The 24,334-nt window shown below is 42.6% G+C and overlaps 1 protein-coding gene across 5 annotated transcripts in view; it reads left to right on the forward strand.

Annotated features, from left to right (window-relative positions):
- plcb1 (phospholipase C beta 1) overlaps nucleotides 1-24,334 on the forward strand; it is a 1,044,484-nt gene that overhangs the window by 830,077 nt on the left and 190,073 nt on the right. For all 5 annotated transcript variants that reach the window (XM_069932441.1, XM_069932442.1, XM_069932443.1 and 2 more), the window contains exons 14-15: nucleotides 2,681-2,858; nucleotides 23,235-23,357. In XM_069932441.1, coding sequence (XP_069788542.1) covers nucleotides 2,681-2,858; nucleotides 23,235-23,357 — 301 coding nt within the window. The remainder of the gene's footprint in view (nucleotides 1-2,680; nucleotides 2,859-23,234; nucleotides 23,358-24,334) is intronic.

Consider the following 24,334-nt stretch of genomic DNA (forward strand, 5'->3'; position numbering starts at 1 on the left):
CACCTTTCCCATCACCACCCCACCCTTCCCCATCTTTAGACTTGCTATTTCCCCTTCCTGTTCGACCAAGGGTCCTGTTCCAAATTGTTGACTGACCATTTCTCTCCACAGATGCTGCCTGACCTGCGGAGTCTCTCCAGCCTCTCTTTATTAATTCAAGATTCTAGCATCTGCAGTTTCTATCTTTCCTTTCTTTGCTTTGCCTCTTGCCTGGTTTAGAGGGTACGAGTTATGGGGAGGTTGGACAAACTCGGGCTGTTTCTTCTGAAGTGTCAGAGGCTGAAGGGAGACCTGATAGAGGTGTGTAAAATCATGATGGGTAATGATAGGCTGGACAGTCAGAATCTTTCCCCCAGGATAAAAGTGTCATGTACTAGAGGACATGTTTAAGATGAGGAGAGGAAGTTTAAGGGAGATTTATGGGGTAAATATTTTACAGAGAGTTGCAGGTGCCTGGTAGGAGTAGTGGTGGAAGTAGGTTGTATTTGAGAGACCTCTTGATAGATGCGTGAATCTGAAGTACAAGCAGCAGAATTTGAGATTGATTTGGACATGTTCAGCACAGGCACCATGGCTGTAAGGCCTTTTCTTTTGCTGTACTGTTTAATGTTCTATGAAGGTTCTAAATAGTCACAGTCTTTTACCCAAGCCGCAGGGATCTAAAATGATTGAGTACAGATAGAAGGTGAGAGGGAACCTGAGGGGCACCTGCTTCACACAGAGGGTGGTGGATCTATAGAAGGAGCTGCCAAAGGAAGTGGAAGAAGGGGGTACAATTGTAATGTTTCATTCAGACAGCTTCATGGATAGGATAGATTCAGAGGGAAAGGAGCTGAATGGAGGCAGATGGGACCAGACAGGCTAAGCAACTTGGTTAATGTGGATATGTTGGACTGAAGGGCCTTATTTTGTGATGTAAAACTCTGACTCTACAACTGTCTCCTTGTCTGGGATTCATGTTGTTAAGCCAAGAATGATGTAAACATGAACCTCTTGTCCATGTCAACCACTGTATCTTAGTAGAGCAGATACTCTATTTGTCTTAATATTCTGGAAATATTCATTTCCAAGTCAAGTTCATTGAAATCTGATTATACAAGTAGATCCTGATGAAACCGTATTCTCCAGTCCTCGGTGTGAACCATCCCAACTTACAACCAGATATAACACACATACTGACAAACAATTCATATGAAGGACAAGTATTCATGTATACAAACAAATCAAATGATCCCGGTAGATCACGTCATTTGTGGGGGGATGTGTGGTGGGAGTGAGATTCCATTGATCCTTTCTGCCACTCTTATTGTCTTGTGGATTGATCTCCAATCCATTTCTCTGAAGCAGCCATACCACACTGTGATGCAACTGGCCAGAACACTCGATAGAGCTCCAGTAGAAGATTGACATAATGGTGACTGGTAGCCTTGCCCGATTCAGTCATCTCAGAAAGAGCTGTCACTGTTGTGCCTTCCTGACAATTGAAGAGATGTTCAGTGTCCATGATAGGTCATTAGTTAAGTGAACTCCAAGGAACTTGGTGCTCTCCACTGTCCCTACTACAGAGTTGTTGATGTGTCATGGAGGTAGTCATTCCTGGTGCTCTTAAAGTCCACAATCATCTCCTTGAGACTCAGGTTGTTTCTCTCACACCATTTCACGAGATTTTCCACCTCTTCTCTGTAATGCGACTCATCATTGTTGCTAATGAGGCGAGCTACTGTCGTGTCATCTGCAAACTTGATAACACTGTTGGAGCTGGATCTGGCGGTGAGGTCGTGGGTTAGTAGCGTGAACAGGAGTGGCCTGAGCACACAGCCCTGAGATGCGCCAGTGCTCAGTGTGATGGTGCTTGACATTCTGCTACCAACCCAAACGGACTGTGGTCTTTCAGTTACGAAGTCCAGAATCCCCAGTTATAGAGTGAGGTGTTGAGTCCAGCAAGGACAGCTTCAATACTTAGTCACACTCATAACTTATCAAAAGTTCACTTAGATATTTGAAAGTGCAGTGCAAATTTTAAATTTGAGTGTGAAAATTTGAATGTTCCTGCACCAGATTTCAGAATCAGAATTTATTGTCATGAACATGTCACGAAATGCGTTGTTCCTTGACAACATTATAGCAAATGTTGCTATAAATTACATCTTTTACAATAAATTAGTGCAAAAGAAGAGAAAGTGTGGTAATGAGTGTGGTTCATTGTCCATTCAGAAATCTGATGGTAGAGGAGAAGATGCAGTTTTTGTATCCTTGAGTGTTCGACTTCAGTCTCCTGTACCTCCTTCCTGATGGTAGCAGTGTGAAGAGGACATGGCCTGGGTGGTGAGGGTCCTTGAGGATAAAGGCTGTTTTTTTAAAGACCCCACCTCTTGTAGATGTCACTGGCAAATTTGTAGATGGCATTGGAATTGTGCCTAGCCCATATAGTCATGGGTGTAGGGAGAGTAGAGCAGTGGGCTAAGTACACATCCCTATGGTGCATCTGTGTTGATTGTCAGTGAGCAGGAGAGATTATTTTGATTTGTACTGACTGCAGTCTTCCGATGAGGAAGGCAAGGACCTATTTGCAAAGAGAGGTGCAGAGGCCCAGGATTTGGAGCTTATTGACCAGTTTTGAGGTTATAATGGTGTATGATTTGGGTGTGAAGTTATTGTTCCATTCTCTCTTTAATTTTAGCTCGAGTCAGGTGTTCCCCTTCCAAGCCCTAATGAGATGATGGGCAAAATTCTTATTAAAAACAAGAAGAAAGGACACAAATCTTCAGACGGTAGTGCCAAAAAGAAGCTGTCAGAACAAGCATCGAACACATACAGCGACTCATCCAGTGTGTTTGAACCTTCTTCCCCAGGAGCAGGTATGTTCAACCTAAACATCACACTTGTGCGAGGATCTGACTTCTTCATTGCCATCTCTGCTACAGTGTCACCTGCAAGGAAGTCCTTCAGTCTGGCCAATCAGAACCAGATTTTTTTCCTACCCCATCGCTCTTATTTTCCTTCCTTCGCTTAATGTGTTCTTGCTTCCTTTTATTTACATTAGAGGTCAAATATTTGAGAATTATTTTTTGGTCATTTGTTTAATTTAGACATACAGCACTGTAACAGGCCCTTTCGGCCCACAAGTCCATGCTGCTCAATTATACCCGATTGACCTATAACCATGGTGCATTTTGAACAGTGGGCGGAAATGGGAGCACCTGGAAGAAACTCACGCAGACACAGGGAGAATATACAAACTCCTTACAGACACATGAGACTGCAGACGCTGGAATCATGAGGTGCAGGAGACCTGGTGCTGTAACAGCATTGCACTAACCACTATGCCTGCCCCAATCCAACATTTACTTTTCATCAACTTAAACCCTTTGCTCAGACATCATCTAAATCCAAGAACTCCTCAGCTGATAACCTTCCTTCACCAGGGCTGCAACTCCACCTCCTTCGTCTTAGGTGAAGGGTGCTAGCCTTCACAGTGATGCACCTATCTCAAAAATGACTAAATAAGAATATTAGCAATCTGTTTGGAGCTGTTTTCACCCTGACTTTTCAACCAATCAGCAGTAGAATCTAAACATTGTCACGCATTTGTCTGCCCCAGCACCTGCTACCCTTGTTTCTCTTGGTGGAAGAGAACTCGGGAGTTGACAGGTGTTTCTGTAGTAACCTAAGTGTCAAACTGCATAATATTCTGTTCCCAACGCACCTGGGCTGTCAGTTGGCCGTCCCATCATATCCCAGAGCATGAGAAAAGGAAATGGGCCAAGTAAATGAAAAGAAAATTTGGGATTGATAACAAGAAATGTTCTCTAATGACTGAAATTCGTGCAAGTTTTTAAAATCCAAGCAAACTCCTTTCGAATTGAGGAAGGCATGGGAGAGTGATGGAGAACACACAAGAGGCTGCAGACGCTGGAATCATGAGCCACAAACAATCCGCTGGAGGAACTCAGCATGTTGAGCAGCATTGGTGGGAGACAAAGAACGGTGGAGGTTTCGGGCCATAACCCCTCGTCAGGAGAGCTAGAGTCGTTCCTTTACAGCAGACCTCACGATTTGCCCTTTGTGAATGAGACTTGTATCACCAAAGATTCAGATGACAGGGAGCAGAAGAGGAAAGATACCGGGAGGATGGGTTAGGAAGGAGGTGAAAGCCCAGGGTGGATGGCTGAATTTGCAGCTGCAAGTGATGTGCACTGGAAAGTTGGATGACATCCAAGGCTCTTTTATGACATGAATACAAGCTACAGAGGCTCCATTATGTTATGTAAACAATGGATCTGGCACCACCTAAGGTGCAGGGTGCTCCTAATTTCAAGTGGAAGCAATAGAGACTGTGTGATATTGAAGCTTGTTATTTTCACACAAAGATAAAGTATCCTGACTGAAATGTGATGTATGAAAAGAGGCAATGTATAAACCAGAAGCAATGCAATGATGATGTATTCAGACACACACACACATACATCCAGGCTGTGGATAAAGAACATTTCATGTTCATTGAGTGAAACATGAAAGTCTGCAGATGCTGTGATTTAGCAAAAACACAAAAAGGCTGGAAGAACTCAGCCCTCGGAGGGAAAGCTGATGTTTTGGGCCTGAATTAAAAGGCTGAGGGAGGAGGGAATAAAGGGCAGGAGGGGGAGCACAGACCAACAAACAAAGGACATGGATAGTAGAGAGAAAAGTTGAGAATTCAGGGCGTGGGGGGTTGGGGTTAGGCTCTATGAATACAAAGGTGGAGGAAAGGAGACAGAGGGTTAAGCGAAGGGGAGAGATGATGGTGGGAAAGGCTAACAGAAGCTGGAGAAGTCAGTGTTAATGCCATCTGGTTGGAAGGAGCCCAGACAAAATATGAGATGTTGTTCCTCCAGTTTGCAGGTGGTCTCATTCTGGCAGGGCATGAGGCCATGGATAGACGTGTCAGAGTTGGAATGGAGCAGGGAATTGAAATAAGTTGCCACTAGGAAATCCCTTCTCTTGTGGCAGACAGAACGAAGATGCTCAACGCAATGATCTCTCAGTCTGCATCCAGTCTCTCTGATGTAGAGCAGGCCAATACAAGAGCGCAAAATAGGTGACCCCTGCAAAGTCACAAGTGAAGTGTTGCTTCATTTGGAAGGACCGAGTGATGTTGAGGGAGGAGGTGTGAGTGCAAGTGTGTAGCGTGAATAAAAGCCCTCACGACTGGAAGGAGAACAAATGCTTTTATTAGCTCATAACTAAGGGTAGGGTTCAACAGTAGTCTTCAGAAGGGTTCTGGGTTTAGGCAGGAAACCAAGATTATATGTGGGCAGATGGGGGTGGAGTCGGGAGGCGGGGCCAGCCATCAGCACAACACCCTACCAGTGAATCCCAGTTCACTGCAAAGTGTTGCTTTTTCTGCAATCAGTGGCAATCAGTGGGAAGGGATGGGTGGATGATGGAGTCACGGAGGGAGCGGTCCCTGTGGAAGGTGGAGAGGGGAAGATGGGTCTGGTGGAGGGAATGACAAAGGAATTTAATGTTGATTGTTGAAGGTTTTGATGCAAAACGCACACACACTCGGCTCAGTCGAAGATTGCATCATTGGATTTGGGGATTTGACTGCTGCACTTGTTCAAGTTTGCTGATCCTGAGATCAAATAAACCAAGGCAGCTCCTTTGCTGTCTGCACGACAAGTACCTAGTCAATCAGGACTGTGGCTGACTCAGTGCCTTAGGTTTCCTGAGTGGGCCAGTGATAGGGAGGCGCATTTCACTCCTGTGTATGTTTGGCCTCAACTGACTTCTATTAAAACTAGCTCCTTCCTCACGTTGATGTCAACTTTGAAGGATCAGGTGATGTGGTCTGTTGCAACAGGAGAGAAAAGGAGGACAATAATGCCTCGTTCTCCAGGCTATAGTAAGTAATAAGGAAACCGAATAAAATGTCATGGTTTGTTTCCAGTGGAACTGAAGGCTGAAGTAGTGGAGGTTCCACCAGTTATGAAGGAATTTATGACATTAAATCTGGACCACTGTAAACAGTGCTGGTCTCCTTGTCTAAGGGAGGGTCTCAAAGAATTGGAAACAGTTCAGAGGAGTTTCACTAAACCTGGAATGGATTGGTTGTCTTGAGTCAATGCTGAAAGGGTGAGCTTTGCACTTGCTGGAGTTGATAAGAGTGAGGAGGGGCTTGATTGCCAATTATAAGATTCTGAGCACCCTTCCCAAATGGATGTGGAACTATTTCCCCTGATGGGACAATCGAGAGGCCACCTGCTCAAGAGGAAGAGCACTCTCATTTTGGGTGAATTATTCTCTCTCGGCCTGTCACTGGAATTCTCTTCCAAAAAAATAGAATGAATGAACACAGTGTTTGGATGCTTCTGGTGCAGAGATGGAAAGAAAAGCAAGGGTCAGGAATTCACTGCAGGTAGACGGGAATGCAGAATTTTGTTCAGCATCAGGGTAGTGTGTACACACTGCAGGAGATGAGTGGCTGCTTCCTTGCTTATGTTTCAAGTAATACTAGGAGGAGCATGAGGTCATGGCCCAGAAAGTTGGAACAATATAATCACCTGCATCTTGCATCAAGACCCTGGAAATACACTGCTGATGAAGGAGGTGTTCCCTTGTCAAAATATTTGCACAGATGTATTCCCACTCGAGCAAATCATCCTGCAACACATCAAAATCGCACACTTTGGGAAAACCGAGCTTGTGAGAAAAGCTCTTCTGTCATGATGAAGGATTCCAGACTGAAATGTGGACCATCCTTCTCTCGCCCTGTTGTTGCTCGACCCGCTGAGTTCTCTCAGCAGAGTCTTAGTTAATGATGTCACATTTCTATCCCAGGGTTTTACTGAATCACTGGGACACATCCAGATTTTGTTTTTCACCTCAAACACAACCCTTTCAGTATTTATACGCAAGCACATATACAACCCTCTCTGTAGTTGTACGCAAGCATGTACACAACCCTCTCTGTACTTGTATGCAACCACTTACAAGCACTTGCAAGCACTTATACAACCCTCTCTGCACTTACATGCAAGCACTTACATAACCCTCTTTGTATGTATATCCAAGCACATACACAACCCTCTCTGTACTTATATGCAAGCACTGACACATCCCTCCCTGTACGTATATGCAAGCACATACACAACCCTCTCTATACATATGCAAGTACTTACAAAACCCTCTCTGCACTTTCATAACCCTCTCTGTATTTATATGCAAGCATTTACACAACCCTCCCTGTACGTATATCCAAGCACATACACAACCCTCTCTGTACTTATATGCAAGCACTGACACATCCCTCCCTGTACGTATATGCAAGCACATACACAACCCTCTCTTTACATATGCAAGTACTTACAAAACCCTCTCTGTATTTATATGCAAGCATTTACACAACCCTCCCTGTACGTATATGCAAGCACATACACAATCCTCTTTGTACTTATACGCAAGCACATACACAACCCTCTCTGCACTTGCATGCCCACAAGTGTCCCCAAATCACTGTTTGTAGTGAGAAGTTCAGAATGCACCTTCACCTACAATGTTGCCCACAGTGCTGGAAACCACCTTTGGTTCTTTTCCCAGTCTGGTTACTTCCTGAGGTGTAGGCTGGCTTCTGTTCAAGGGGAGAGACTGTAGGCTCCTTACATCATTTTGTCTGACTACATGGAACCAGAGAACATTACATTACAGTTGACTAACAACAGTGAAACCAGCATTGACTCTTGAAGCACACCACTAGTCGCAGGCCTTCTGTCAGAGAAGCAATCATCCATTATCACTGACTGGCTTCTCCCATAAAGCCAATATCTAATCGAATTTACTACCTCACCATGAATACCAAGTGACTAAACCTTCCTGACTAACGTCCCCTGCAGTGATGTCATTAGGGTTGGTTTCTCCAAGTGCAATAACTCATGGTGTCACTTCCCCCCCCCTCCCCCCACCTCACTAACCATGGACCTCCTCCTGTGCCAGACCATACAGAATCCTAAGAAATGTTTTTTGTACTAATGTTTTGTACTAATTATTTAAAGGGTGAAAAACTACAGCATGCTGTTGTGCAGAGGGACTTGGGAGTGCTTGTGCATGAATCGCAAAAAGTTAGGTTGCAGGTGCAGCAGGTTATTAAGAAAGCAAATGGAATATTGGCCTTCATCGCTAGAGGAATTGAATTCAGGAGTAGGGAGGTAATGTTGCAACTGTATAAGGTACTGGAGAGACCACACCTGGAGTACTGTGTCCAGTTCTGGTCTCCATATTTGAGAAAGGATATACTGGCTTTGGAGACGGTCCAGAGGAGGTTTACTAGGTTGATCCCTGGGATGAAGGGGTTGACTTATGATGAAAGATTAAATCGTCTAGGATTGTATTCGCTCGAGTTCAGAAGAATGAGAGGAGATCTTATAGAAACATATAGGATTATGAAGGGTATGGATAGGATAGATGTAGGAAGGTTTTTTGAGCTGGTCGGGGAAACTAAAACGAGAGGACACAGTCTCAAGATTCGGGAGAGTAGATTTAGGACAGAGATGAGGAAAAATAGTTTTTCCCAGAGAGTAGTGAATGTTTGGAATTCTCTAACCAAGGAAGTGGTTGAGGCTGCTTCATTAAACATATTTAAAATTCGGTTAGATAAATTTTTACATGATAGAGGAATTAGGGGATATGGGGAGAAGGCAGGTAGGTGGAGTTAGGTCATAAATTAGATCAGCCATGATCGTATTGAATGGCGGAGCAGGCTTGATGGGCCATTTTTGGCCTACTCCTGTTCCTACTTCCTATGTTCCTATTTAACTCTTAACTCGTTATTCCTGTATATCACTGAATGTAATGGCAATAGTAGTGAGCTAAATAACTAGCAAAATTAAAATTACACCTTTAAATTACAATATCATATGCACAGCAACAATAAAAACAACAGCGTGAGCTTGTAGCACCTGAAGACGAAACCACGTGATTCAAAATTTCATTGTAATCGGGTAATAATATCAGCTCTGACCAGAGTGAATTATAAGGTTCAAAAAAGTAAATTAGCATAGAGTTTTAGCCTGTAGGTATATTGATACATGTAAGCTGGGCTTATGAAAAATGCTTTTGTTGTTTTGCTTAACAGGGTCATTTTCTTTTCCAATATTTTTATTAACATCAAAAATTACAGAGTAAATAAGGATAAATGTTAAAAGTCAGGAAGATGCATTACACTTAAATCATATCATTTCATCCAAGGTACCTCACATTTTCAATCAAACATATTGCTTTGTATTAATATTTTATTATAAAAAGAAAATCTAAACCTACTAACAAGAAAGAAGCTGTTTGGCCAAAAAAAGACAGAATTCTTATCAGAGTGATTAATTACCTCATTAGTCAGCACCTTCTGCGTTCATATCAAATCAAAGATTATGAAAGTAATTCAAAAAGGGTCCTCACAGTGTTTGAAAATTTGAATTGAAATTGGAAACATAAAGCAAGAGCATCTAATCTTCTCTAAATTTAAACATGATATGACATCACGGAACCACTGACCATGAATAGGTGGAGCCATGTCCCTCCATCTGAACAACACCTCCCGCCTAACCATAAGAGAAATAAAAGCTAATACAAGCAGATCAGATGCCGTTAAACTTGTGTCATTCTCTTCAACAATATCAAATAAAGCAGTTAAGGGATTAGGTTTAAAATTAACATTAAAAAGTGCAGAGAAAGTTTGAAATACTTCGTTCCAATGTATCTCAAGACTCTGACATTTCCAAAATATGTGAATTAATGAAGCATCTCTGTCAGAAATAAAACTTCTCACACATGAGTCTCTTTAAAACTGATGACACGACAAGCTTTATTTACAAGTCTGCAGAGTTGGACTCAACTGGTTTCTCACCAGTTAAGCCCCGATACATACAGTGCATTGATTTTTATACCCTTATTATTTGCCCTTCCCCTTCTTATTAATACTGTTTTAATTGGTTAGTATTACAAAAGCATTCTAAGTATAACTGCATTTTTAATTATCACGTTCGTTACGTACGCTGTGAACTCTACATACACTCAATTCTGTTTCTCACCCTTCTTATCAATCCTTTGTCTCCTGCATGTCTCTCACTATGACCATGAAAAGATAGGTTTAAAAAAACATATTCAGCAGATCCTTTTGTCCTTGACTGCTAGTAAACTCCCTGTCCGTTCTGGCTTCCCTGTTTATGATTAATCATCACATTTTAACTTAAGTCTTTTTAACCTAAATTCTCTATATAACAATCCACCCCTTTCTCTCTTTAAAATGTGTTGAATATATGTATAGATATGAATGGGGATTCTAACCTAGGGAAGAGAAACGTTCTATGATACATTAATCTCACGCTGAAATAAAAGTCTTACAGGGTCTCCCATTCCCCCTGGTTGCATAGCTTGTTCGACCATGGAAATCACCAGGCTGCGTAGACAGGGAATAATACAGGGCAAAATAAGTAGGAGGAATAAAATACCTCCGATGACCCACAAGAAGGTACGCCACCAGGTTCCTCCAAACCATTTGTCCATCCAATTAAATTGTGGGAAAGGATGCCAGGTTTGAACCGGTACATGGGACAATGTACGAATATTATCAGCGATTTTTCAAATGGCTTTTCCATTATCATCAATCTGTAAGCAGCAGTTAGTCAAATTAAGCTTTCCACATACACCTCCTTCCGTGGCTAGGAGATAGTCTAGGGCCAGACGGTTCTGATATATAGCAGAGCGCATTTGACCTTACTGGGATGCAAGTAATTTCAGGGCTAGAGCTGTTTGATTTGTAACAATTTCAAGGACTGCTTGTAAGCAAATTATGCGATTTAACATATATATAGGAGTACGATAACCCCAGGATCCATCTTGAGCCCATGTAGCGGGACCATAATATTGAATGATGCGTTCTGGAGGCCAATCATCTCTCCATTGTCCCAAATGTACCGTGGTAGAGCGGGGTTGACGATGTAATGTATCAAAAACCTTCACGCCTAATTTATGACCGTGATCGTGGGGTAGGAGGAAAAATTCTGGGCGGATTATTCCTAGGAAACAAGTTCCACTCCACTGTGAGGGAAGACGAGTATAAGCTTTATTACCACATACCCAGAATAATCCATTTGGGGATACTCCATACCCCCTTTCCCAAACTCTTTTAAGAACGGGATTTGATTGGTATGGTCCTGTGATGGTGGAAGTGGTACAATTCCAAAACTGAATACTGCTATTAGACAGGGGTAGGCAATTAGTTTTAAAAACAGTGGATAAGAACCAAGTCTGGGGTTTAGGAAACCAAGTGAAAACACCAGGCGAAATGCGAATCCATACAGCCTTGCAGGGACTTTCTCCTACTGGGTATTTGCCGGCTCGTGAGAGACAATAAAAACCAGAGGGGACGTTAGAGAGAGACCAGGTTTCTCTTGATCTCGTTCGGTTAGTTGTCCAAATCCGGGAAATCATGGTCAATGAATTGAGGGGCTCCCCCCACCAAGGCCATTGTTCTGACATCCGTGGACCCCCGCAGACCCAACAATTGGTTACATTAAAAGTTCCTGCAATTTTAGTTGCCAGATCTACAAAAAGGTTATCTCCCCCAATTGCATTACCGAAACTTACATGGTTATTTGGATGGACTCGAACTAAGTCCGGCTGTCTTAAAGGGACAGGCAATTTCGAGTGTGGAGTGTAACTTTTCATTGGAACAGTACGCTGGTGTATGCAAAACCAGAGTCCATCAGGGCATGGTGGGCTTGAGTCACCCTTCCAACCGTTAAGAGGGAAAGGAGTGGTATTAGGAATCTGTATATAATGACCCATATTATTTCCTTCTTTTTCCACACAAGGGGTATATGGATGTTGGGTGGTATTTTCTGCCCAGCATTTCTCAGGAACTGAGGTATGGGAAATGAAATTACCTTCCTTTCTTCCCCAAATGTGGTCCTGAAACAGGACCACTGTGTCTCTGCATTTCTTACATTTCACACCTGATAAAGACATAGGCAAACTAAGAAAAATCAAAGAACATAACAATAACATTGTAAATTAAGTCTTTTTGCGAAATCGTAAGGTAAGAGGTTTTTCTCCAGGAACACAAGTCCAATCTGAGTTCGTATCAGGGTCCTGAGGCGCCTCTACAGGTCCCTTAAATCTGGATGCGTGTGTCCACCCCTTCTCTCTTGTTTGTGCTGCAGCTTCTGTAGTTAAGAGAACTTGGTATGGACCTTCTCACTGGGGCTGGAGTTTTTCAGTCTTCCAGGTCTTGATGAGAATCCAGTCTCCTGGTTCCACTTTGTGTAAAGAAAAGTCTAGAGGCGGTGTTTGTGCCAATAGTCCTCTCTTTCGTAAATCTGCAAGAGAGCGTGACAGTGCCTGTAAATAGTTCCTAACAAATATATCCCCTTCCCCCAAGGTGGGACACCCCTCAATTGTACTCCAGAAGGGAAGCCCAAACATCATTTCATAAGGGGACAGCCCTACATCTTTTCGTGGGGCAGTACGAATTCTCAATAAAGCTAGGGGCAGACACTTTATCCAAGGCATTTTAGTTTCCACCATTAACTTTGTCAATTGCATTTTTAGTGTTCCATTCATACGTTCAACCTTCCCTGAGCTTTGTGGATGCCAAGGGGTATGTAATTTCCAAGAGACCTGTAATGCATTACAAATCAATTGCTGGATTTTTGAAGAAAAATGTGGACCTCTGTCTGAGTCTATAGAATCCATTATACCATATCTGGGGATTATCTGCTCTAGGAGGAGGCGAGCTACTGTAGAGGCTGTAGTATTTATTGTTGGGAAGGCTTCTACCCATCGGGTAAAGTGATCTATTATCACCAACAGATATTTCCATCTTTGAACTTGAGGTAACTCTGTGAAGTCGATCTGGATACGTTGAAAAGGGCGTATGGCTAATGGTTGACCTCCCATGGTCCCTGTCCTCATTACCTTCTTATTAATTTTTGTGCATAGGTAACAATTTTGCACCTCCTGTTGGGCCAAGGTGTAGATTCCCTTACACACATATTCTCGAAGCACTGTGTCACATAAGGCTTGGGTGCCCCAGTGGCTCTGATGATGCAGGTGTTTTAAAATATTGCGAGTTATTTCTTTATTTAGAACCATTCTTCCATCTGGTGTCTTCCATGTTCCATCAGGCAACTGGCTTGCGCCCAGCTGATCCATGTCCTTTTCTTCCTTAGCAGTGAAAATGGGAGCTTTCTTTATGCCTTGCCTTATTGGGATTAAAGTCAGCAAACGGACTTCTTGTTGCATGGCTGCTCTTTTGGCTTCTTCATCAGCCAGTCTGTTTCCAATTGCTGTCGGGTTATCTCCCCTCTGATGGCTTGGTATGTAGACCACTGCTATTTCCTGGGGTAATGTCAAGGCTTCTAAAGTCAGAGTAATCATCTGTTCGTGTGCCAATTCCTTTCCTCTTGATGTAATTAGACCACGCTCCTTCCAGATCTTACCAAAGGTATGCACTACCCCGTATGCGTATTTGGAATCTGTGTAAATCGTTCCAATTTTCTTTGCCAGTATTCTGAGGGCTCTCTGCAAGGCATATAGTTCACAGGATTGTGCTGACCAGCTTCCGGGTAGTCTCGTGGATTCTACTACTTTCCAAGTATTTCCTTCTATTATAGCATACCCATTTCTTCTCATTCCGTCAACACATCTGGCGGAGCCGTCAATGTAGAATTCATATCCTTCTCCCAGCGGAGTATCGCAAAGGTCTTCTCGGGTCTTGGTCTGAAGATCTGTCAACTCGACACAGTCATGCTCCACCTCTCTCTCTGTTTCACTGCCGTATAAAAACTGAGCTGGGTTGCAGCTATTAATTTTTGCAAACTGTAAATCTTCTCCAACCATTAAAATGGTTTCATACTTTAATATGCGAGAATCAGTCAGCCATCGATGGGCAGTTTGTGTTAATAAAACACTCACAGAATGGGAGGTGTACACAGTCATCTTTCCTCCAAAAGTAAGTTTACGTGCTTCCTCTACCAACAGAGCAGCAGCCGCTACTCCCTGGATACACGTCGGCCATCCGCGAGACACTGGGTCCATCATTTTGGAAAGGAAAGCCACTGGGTGTCGCTGACCGCCTTTTTCCTGTGTTAAAACTCCCACAGCTGTTCCTTGGTTATGAGTGACAAATAGCTGGAAGGGCTGTTTTAAAGAGGGCAGAATAAGTACTGGGGCTCGTGTCAGGCGATGCTTCAAGTCCTCGAACCATCCCTCCTCCTCCTGGGTCCATTTCAATGGATATTCATTTTCATTTGTCAGTTTTTCATACATAAACTTCACCAAAGCTGAGTAGTCCTCTATCCATAACCTACAGTAACCTAAGAGTCCCAGGAATTGTCTTATTTCCTTCTTATTACGGGGTAAAGGCATTCTAGTGATTCCCGCAATCCGTTCAGGGGTAATCCGTTTCTGTCCTTTACTTATCTGGTGTCCCAGATATATCACAGTTCTCTCAACAAACTGTAACTTGTTCCTGGACACTCGTAGACCCTTTTTCCCCAGATAATTCAAGAGTCTAATGGTATCTCCCCTCATTTCTTGTTCCTTGGGTCCTGATAATAGTAAATCGTCCACATCCTGCATTAGTTGGGAATCATCAGATTGTGGATAGTCCACCAGGATTTGTTCTAGCATTTGTCCAAACAGGTTTGGAGATTCAGTGAACCCTTGGGGCAATACAGTCCACCGAAACTGTCTCCGTCTACCTGTCCATGGATTTTCCCATTCAAACGCAAACATATCTCTACTTTCCTCTTCTAATGGACACGTCCAGAAGGCATCCTTCAAGTCGATAACACTAAACCACTCATGGTCTGGGGGAATCCGACTCATAATAGTATAGGGATTAGGCACCACTGGGTGGCGGGTCTGAACAATAGCATTCAAACTTCTTAGATCCTGAACTAGGCGATAGGATCCATCTGACTTTTTTACTGGGAGTATAGGGGTGTTATAAGGTGACATGCATTCTTCTAATAGTCCGTCTCGTATTAAAGTCTCAATTACCAGCTGTAGCCCTTTTCTCCCTTCCAAAGAAATAGGATACTGACGTTTCCTTACCGGCTGATGACCTGGTATTAATGTGACATGTAAAGGTGGGATGTCAAGACCTCCTCGATTTCCCTCCTTATACCAGACTCTCTCGTCAATCTGCCGTTCATCCTCTTCCTTTAAAGCGCAGAGGTGGACTCGCACTTCTCCATCCACAGGGAGAGCACCCAAACCTAAGAGAGCCTGTAAGTCCCTTCCTAGGAGGTTAAATCCAGCCGACGGTAATAACAAGAGGTCTTGTACCCCTTCTCTTTCTTCCAGTTTCACTGTTACTTGGGGAATTATTGATACCATTCTGGGAGCCCCTTCTATCCCAGAAATTGTCAAATTACTTTTTATAGGCTCAGTTCCGATTGGCACAGTTATTACACTACTTCGTTCCGCTCCTGTGTCCACCATAAACACCACCTCTTCTCCCTTGGGACCAATTTTTAGTTTTACCAGGGGTTCCCTCTTATATTTGGTCCCTAACATTTGGAACCCCTGACACCCCTAATCTTCTTCCATAAGTTCGAGGGCACGCAATTCCCTCTTGTATCGGGGGCATTCCCTCTTAAAGTGTCCTTCCTCATTGCAGTAATAGCACTTAACGAACCTCCGGGGTCTTCCCTCTCTTGGATATCTTGGATTGTTGAAAGGAAGGTTTTGTTTTCTTTCCCCTCTGGATTCAGCATTCATCTGTCGGATAGTCTGTACCATAACCTTTGTCGCCCTCTTTTGATCTTCTTCTTCTCTCTGCACATATACTTTTTGTGCCTTTTTTAACAGGTCACTTAGGGGTTTTTCACTCCAGTCCTCCTCCTTTTCTAGTTTCTTTCTAATGTCCTGCCATGATTTGGAAACAAATTCAATTCGAATAAGCTGTTCACCCATTGGTGTACTAGGGTCCACGCCAGCATACTGTTGGACATTCTTTCTCACCCTCTCCAAAAAATCAGTAGGGGACTCGTCTTTCCCCTGGTGGTTCCCAAATGCCTTGGTAAAATTGTGACCCTTTGGCACAGCCTCCCGTATCCCTTTAATTGTCCACTCTCTATATTGTCTCATACTTGCCAATCCCTCGGGTGTTCGTTTGTCCCACCTGGGTTCATTTAAGGGATATTTTTGTTCATGGGGTCTAGGGTCCCCAGGTTGTTCATATTCCCACATGAGGAGGGCAGCCCGTCGAATCATCTGCCTCTCCTGGGGTGAAAATAATGTTCCCATTATTGCTTGCATCTCTTCCCACGTATATGTGTTTGGTCCCAGGAATTGGTCGAGCTGTTCAGCCAGTCCTATAGGATCTTCCAATAACTTTTTCATTTCTTTCTTAAATCCCCGCACCTCTGTACTAGTTAGGGGAACATTCACATATCCCGTTCCCCCTCCCGGTCCTCCCATAGGAACTTCTCTCAGGGGATTTAGGTTTATTGAAAACTTTGATGGTCCTGGACCAGTCTGGGATCTTGTCCAGGGTCGGTTTACCGGTGGAAGTTTAGGGTCCGACTCCCTTAATTCATCCTTTTTTTCCCGGCCCCCTTCGGGTCAATCAGATTCATCACCTTTCCCCTCCGGTAATAAGCTTTCCTCGGGCGCAGTAGGCACCGGGGGAATATAAGGAGGGGGAAGGTTGTCCAGAGGTTCCCATTTCTTTTCTCCCGCTACCCTCAATTTAAAACATTCTGTTAAGGATCCTGGCCAGGGAACCCAACAAAATGCATATGCTGACTCTTCTTGATTCACCTTTGGTCTCGAATTTACATATATGTTTAATGCTTGTCTAACCCAATCCTCATCAGATCCAAATTTCGGCCACCAGACCGAGGAACCTTTAATAGGTTGTTTTGACCAAAGGAGACAATATTGGACCATCTTTTTCTTGTTTTTGTCCCGATATCTTTTACTATCCCAATTTTCAAACATTCTCCCCAAAGGGCTGTCAAGGGGTACTCCCAGGAATTGTCCTGAATTTTCAGACGAGCCCTTAGATTTTGATCCTCCCATTTTCCCACCTAGATCTGTTTATCGTTGCTGAGGACCCTCTCGTTCTGGACCCTACTCCCTTCTTCTCAGACGCCTCGTCGGAGGTACTGTCCCTCCTTCGGTTACCACTGAGGTTTTCCTGGGGTTGACCCCTCTCTTCTCGGCACTTCGTCGGAGGTGCTGTCCCTCCTTCGGTTACCGCTGAGGTTTCCCTGGGGTCTATCCTAGAGTCCCGCGACAGGGTCCTCACACTACGACAAAAGATCTATACCTAATCTATTACGTTAGGTTTTTATCCAAACAGGTGTATCCCGTTACACCTGTTACCCAATCCCCACACCACAATCGTAAGTCGTCACTTACCGGTGTCTTCCCGGGGATTGAACCGTCACCCTTCTCCTCTCCGTCTTGTCGTGTCACCTTGTCCGGATACCACTCGCTCAAGCCGCCCGAAGCGACGAGCAAGGGACTAGGAGCCGCTGAACTCAGCGGGGTGCACCGCCTCCGATGTCCCTCTTCTCGCCTCCCCTCACGGCCGGAGTGTAGATCCCGGACGAGCCCCCATTTGTCAGAAATAAAACTTCTCACACATGAGTCTCTTTAAAACTGATGACACGACAAGCTTTATTTACAAGTCTGCAGAGTTGGACTCAACTGGTTTCTCACCAGTTAAGCCCCGATACATACAGTGCATTGATTTTTATACCCTTATTATTTGCCCTTCCCCTTCTTATTAATACTGTTTTAATTGGTTAGTATTACAAAAGCATTCTAAGTATAACTGCATTTTTAATTATCACGTTCGTTACGTACGCTGTGAACTCTACATACACTCAATTCTGTTTCTCACCCTTCTTATCAATCCTTTGTCTCCTGCATGTCTCTCACTATGACCATGAAAAGATAGGTTTAAAAAAACATATTCAGCAGATCCTTTTGTCCTTGACTGCTAGTAAACTCCCTGTCCGTTCTGGCTTCCCTGTTTATGATTAATCATCACATTTTAACTTAAGTCTTTTTAACCTAAATTCTCTATATAACAATCTCCATTGTTACATTTATAATAATGAGGAGATACATTCACATTAAAACGAGATAGTTTGACTTTGGACATGTGAGCCCTATGGACTACTTTAAAATGTAGGAGAGAGCGGTGGACACATAAAGATGAGGTATTAATCAATTTGAAAATTGCACTCCAAGTTTCTTCAAGAATTAAAAGCAGTAGGATCTGTTCCCAGGCTGCTTTTAATTTTATCTGAGGGCACCTCTCTTATTCCCAACAACATATCATAAATGTTAGATATTGAACCATTATAGAAAGGTTGTAAATTAAAAATTGCTTCAATTAAATTCTTATCAGTCCTCTTAGCCCTGTAAAAAAAATCTCTTAATTTGTAGATAGCTTAAAAAAAAATGAGTATTTGGTAGTTTGTATTCAACTGAAAGTTGTTCAAAAGAAGCGAGATTATCCTTGACAAATAAATCTTTAAAACATTTAATGTACTATTTTATAAAAGCTACATCAATCGTGGAAGGTTTAATGAAATAATTAGAAAAAATAGGAGGATTAGAAAATTAATTAGAAATAATTAGAAAAAATTAAACCAAAATGTTTTCTAAATTGTATCCAGATCCTCAAAGTATGTTTAACTGCCAAATAATGAATTAGTTTATTTCAATATATAGGAAGTGAGGATCCAAGAAGAGAACATTTTGTAACAGAATTAGATTCCAAAGAGACCCATATTGGACAGTCTTCATGGTTAATACAATATGTAAGATTTTGTTTATTGACTGTCCAATAATAGAACATAAAGTTTGGTAAGGCTAAACTTCCATTCTTTTTTAAGTTTTTGTAATTGGACTTTACTTAGGCAAGGAGGTTTCGAGGAGATGCCAAAGGATTTAGAAGGTGTGGATTAGGATAATTTGTTTCCAGGAAGGATGCAACAGATAAATATTCAAAGGGGAAATCTTGAGAGTGCAGAGTTGGTCTGTCCCTGTGAGGATTAAAGGAAAGGTTAGAAAATATAGGGAGCCTTGGTTTTCAAGGGATATTTGGAATTTCGTTCAGAGGAAGAGGGACATGTACAGGAGGCATAGACAGTACGGAATAAATGAGGTGCCTGAGGAATATAGAGTGCAAAAAAAATCTTTTGAAATGAATTAGAAAGGCTCAAAGGAGATTTGAGGCTGCTTTGACAGGGCAGGTAAAAATAAATCCAAAGGTTTTCCACAGGTACATTAAAAGTAAAAGAATAGTGAGGGATAAAATTGAGCCTCTTGGGGATCAGAGGGGTAGGCGATGTGAGGAGTCAGAAGAGATGGGGGAAATTTTAAATGATTTTTTTTCTGCAGTATTCACTAAGGAAAGGAATATTGAGCCAAGTGAATTTAGGAGAACTAGTAGTGAGGTCGTGGAAAATATACAGATTAATAAGAAGGTAGTACTGACTACCTTAAAGAGAAGCAAGGTGGATAAATCTCCGGATTCTGAGAAGATCTTGACTAGGACCCTGAAGGAGGTCAGTGTAGAAATAGCGAGGCCTCTGCCAGAAATATTTAGAATGTCCTTAGCCAGGGCGGAGATGCTGGAGGATCATGTTGTTCCACTGTTTAAAAAAGGGTCTAAAAGTAAATTGGATAATTGAGTGTGATGTTGGTGGTAGGTAAATTAATGGAGTGTTCTTAGAGATATACAATTATTTAGATAGACAGGGGTTGATTATGAGTATGGTTTTGTGTGTGGTAGATCATGTTTAACAAATCTTATAGAATATTTTGAGGAGGTTACTAAGAAGGTTGATGAAAGAAAGGCTGTGGATGATGTCAATACGGACTTTAGTAAGGCCTATGGCAAGGTTCCATCTAAGAGGGTTGGTTAGGAAGGTTCAATCATTAGGTATTAATGTTGAAGTAGTGAACTGGATTCAACAATAGTTGGATGGGAGATACCAGAGAGTAGTGGGTGGAAAATTGATTGTCAAATTGGAAGCCAATGATGAGGGGGTCCATTGTTGTTTATATATTAATGATCTGGATGATGGGGTAGGATTGGTGGTGTTGTGGACAGTGTGTAAGTTAGAAGAGTGGGCTGAAAGATGGCAAATGGAGTTTAATACTGATAAATATGAGGTGCTCCATTTTGGTAGGATTAATCAGCAAAGGTTATACACGTAAAATGGTGGACAATTAGAACAAAAGGATTTAGGAATTCTGGTACATAATTCCCTGAAAGTGGAGTCACATGTAGATAAGGTGGTGAACAAAGCATTTGCTATGTTGGCCTTCATAAATCAGAGTATTGAGTACAGAAGTTGCAATGCCATGTTGAAGTTGTATAAGGCATTGGTAAGGCCAAATTTGGAATATTGTGTACAGTTTTGATCACTGAATTATAGAAAGGATATCAACAATATAGAGAGAGTGCAGAGGAAATTTATGAGAATGTTGCCTGGGTTTCAAGGTTTGAGTTACAGGGAAAGGTTAAACAGGCTAGGGCTTTATTCCCTGGAGTGACGATTGAAGGGTGATTTGATGGAGGTCTTTAAAATTATGTTGGGGACAGATAGAGTAAATGTGGATAGGCTTTTTCCCTAGAGAGTGGGAGAGATTCAAACAAGAGGACATGGAATGGCTCTGAAGGGGAAAAGTTTAGGGGAAACATAAGGGAAAATTTCTTCACTCAGAAGGTGGTGGGAGTGTGGAATGAGCTTCCAGCCAAACATAGATGTGGGCTTGATTTTAATATTTAAAGAAAAGTTTGGATAGGTATATGGACAAGAGAGGTATGGAAGATTATGGGCTGGGTGGGGGTCAATGGGACAAGGTCGGAGAAGGTGCTCAGCATGGATTAGAAGGGCCAAACTGACCTGTTTCTGTGCTGTAATTGTTATATGGTTATAAGATTGAATCAAGGGAATCAAAAAAAGTCTGAGGAATAAAAACAGGCAAAGCCTTAAAAAAAGGTATAAAAATGTAGGTTGTAACAGTGAAACCCCATTATAACTTGATCGTATGGGTCCATAAAATGTCGTCATGATAAAAGTAGGGCTCATGCTAAATTTGGGTTACTTACATATAGAGCGAGAACATCGGCAGCAGTGTGGAACCAGGCACTTTCGGCAACTTGTTCAACTTGCCTCACCTCCATTTCAGACAAATTCCTGTCCTACCAGCACAACCTGCCATATTCTGGCTGTGTTTCCTGGGCATCAGTTCCCTGCAGGAGCAGATCCTTCGGCAGCTGCTCAAGCTGGAAGAGAACACACCACCACCACCACGCAGCACCTAGACAACAACCCACTGTGCTGCGACTGCTGCCTGCACTGGCTGCTGCGGTCGGACAAGCCCGGCTCTCAGCCTCGGCCATTGGCCGCCGGTGTGCACGTCTCAGGCTGACCTATGGGCCAACTGGCTGCCGGAGTTCCTTGGCACCAAGCTCCACCACTTGCAGACCAGTCACAAGCCCCCAATCAGGGAGTGGTCGCCATAGCAAGTGTCAATGGCCAAGGACCAGACAGTCTACTTCAGGTGCCTGGTGGATGACTCAGGCTGATCGCGTTATATCCAAATTCACGTTAAATTGGGATGCGTAAAATCGGGGTTTCACTGTATATTCATTTTAATAGAGTTGATTTGACCAACCAATGATAAAGAAAGGGGCGACCAATTTGATAAAGCCCTCTTCACATGTTTGATTAAGGAGAGAAATTTTTCTTTGAATAATTTTCTTTTGGGCTGGTTTTATTCAATAGATTAAGCTACTATATTTATCCCCTTCAGCCTGTGTTCTTACTAACTTTCAGAATTCTAAACCATTTAAACTTCAGTGTGGAACCAGACAAGGATGCCCTTTAAGTCCATTGCTTTTAAACTTGGCTCTAGAACTCTCAGCTATTACTTTTTGAGAATCTAATGACATTACTTGAATTTTAAGGAAGGGTATAGCCCATAAAGTTTCAGTTTAGGCTGAAGATTTATTGCTATTCTTGAGAATTCATTGCATTCTTAGCTTTCTTTAATTTCTCATTTTAGTCAATTTTCAGGTTATAAGTTAAATCTACATAAGAGTGAACATTTTCCTTTGAATAATTTGGCACCGATAAATACCAACATTTCTTTTACCTATTTGGGTTTAACAATTACTAAAATTTATAAAAACTTGAGCACCAGAAATATTTTTATAAAATAATAAATTTCTGTTGAAATGCTGCACAAAAAATTTATTTTATAGACAGTCATTTTGGGGTCACTCTTCTGATGGTGTCACCCAGTGCATTCTGCACCTCCCGCACACCCCTAGTGATGCCCAGTGCTCCTACGTGGGACTTTGTCAATGCCTCACTAAAGTCCAGGTAGACAATTTCCACAGTCTTTACTTCAACAACTTTCCTGGTAATCTCCTCTATAAGAATGGATAAACATGACCTACCACGCACAAAGCCATGTGGACTATCCCTCATCAGTCCATCTATTTAAATATATGTATATCTAATCTCTTGGAATACCTTCCAATAATTTACCCACCACTGACGTCATGCTCGCCAGTCTATAATTTCCCATATTTTTCTTAGAGCCTTTTTCAAGGAATGGATCAACATTAGCAGTTATCTGTACAAGCACGCTTCAGCTGACCAGACCCTTTGCATCCCAGGTCCATCTCTTCCTGTCCCAGATCCATCCATCCCATCCTACTTACTAACTCTCAGTCCGTGACCTTCTCATCCTTGGTGATTCAAGTGCATAGCTCACTGGTGTTTGTGGTAGATTAGCTTTCTGGTTTCTGACATTATCTTCAATAAAATACATTGGCTGCAAAACCTTGGAATGTTGTGAAAGGAATGGCAGGATGCTGTACAACTGCAAGTTTTGTCCCCCTTACAAATTCACAAACCATGTCCCACACTTTATGACTTTAATTTGGTGTGTGTGAGAGTATTAATTGTGTTCCTGCAATTATGCTTTATTGTTATTAATAAGACAACAAAATGTGTCCAAGATTGCTGTGTTATTGTATGATGGCCATTATTTGGATTGTGCTGCCATCTGGTGGTCTGCTGCAGTAATGAAATTTGTACTTTACAATTTACTCAGTCCCTGTGAGGACAACTTGTATTAAAAGTTCCATGTTTTTTAAAAGTGGACACATGTTCAACATTTTAATTGATCCTTCATCGTCTGCACAACAGCATCCTCCAATCACGAAGACCCAGAAGTAACCCAGCAATCCAGCACGGATGGAGCAGAAAAACCAGTGGAGAAGTTTGGGAAGGAGATAGCAGAGCAGAAGGCAATCGGCAGAAAGTCCATAGGTCAGAAGCTGTATTTCTTTTCAACATTAGCCAGAGAATGTCATCTTGTGCTCAATTAATAACTGCACTGCTCCTTCAAGATTAACTTGTAGCAAAAGAGGATAATGCAAATGCAGAGGGAGGCTGCAGGAGGTCACTGAAGCGGAGCTCTGGCACCGCATAGTACCTCCTTATCACCATTTTTGGTGAGTTCCTGCACCTGAAAAAATTAGCACTGCACCACTGCAGGGAGGGCCAGAATAGTGTGTTGCTGGAGAAGTTAGGCTGGGAATATAGGAATGGGAGTAGACCATACATACCAAACTTGTTTCTTGGTTGATGTGAAGCCAGTTTCAATATGGCAGAAGCTAGATGTGACCTTGAGACACGCTACAGACTGCAGACACTGAAATCTGAATTGGACTCACAATCTGCTGGAGGAACAACCTGCTAAACGGCATCCGTGGAAGATGAAAAATGGTTAATATTTCCCTTCAAGACTTTGAATCTGGTCTCCCTTTATACCACCATTCTCATCACCTCTGTTCATCAGATTCCACCACTGGCAGCCTCAGTCTTCTCATCACCCACTCCAACCTGATTGTCTCTTCTTCCTCCGCCTGACCCCTTCAGTTTTTCTTGGCTCTCTTGCCCTCTGAGTGGCATCTGCCAACCTACTGCTTCTGTCTGTCATGTTTCACCTCCAGCAGTCTCGCAAAAGGACTTTGGCCTTTTTTTCCCACTGATGCCGTTTGACCCACTGAGGTCCTCCAGCAGATTGCATTTCAACTCGTTGTGACTTTTCTGGGCCCTGAAATGAAGGATAGTTGGACATTCACCACAGCCTGAACCCATGAAAACATGGGGATCCTACAGTAAAATTCACAATTCCCACATCCCACCTCAACCTGTCCTCTTGGATTCTGCAGCAATTCATACCATGAGCTAACAAGCACCTATCAACTTCAGTCAGCGTTCCTATCGTACTTCTTCCTGAT

This window comes from Narcine bancroftii, chromosome 4 (assembly GCF_036971445.1).
Source record: "Narcine bancroftii isolate sNarBan1 chromosome 4, sNarBan1.hap1, whole genome shotgun sequence".
Lineage (NCBI taxonomy): Eukaryota > Metazoa > Chordata > Chondrichthyes > Torpediniformes > Narcinidae > Narcine > Narcine bancroftii.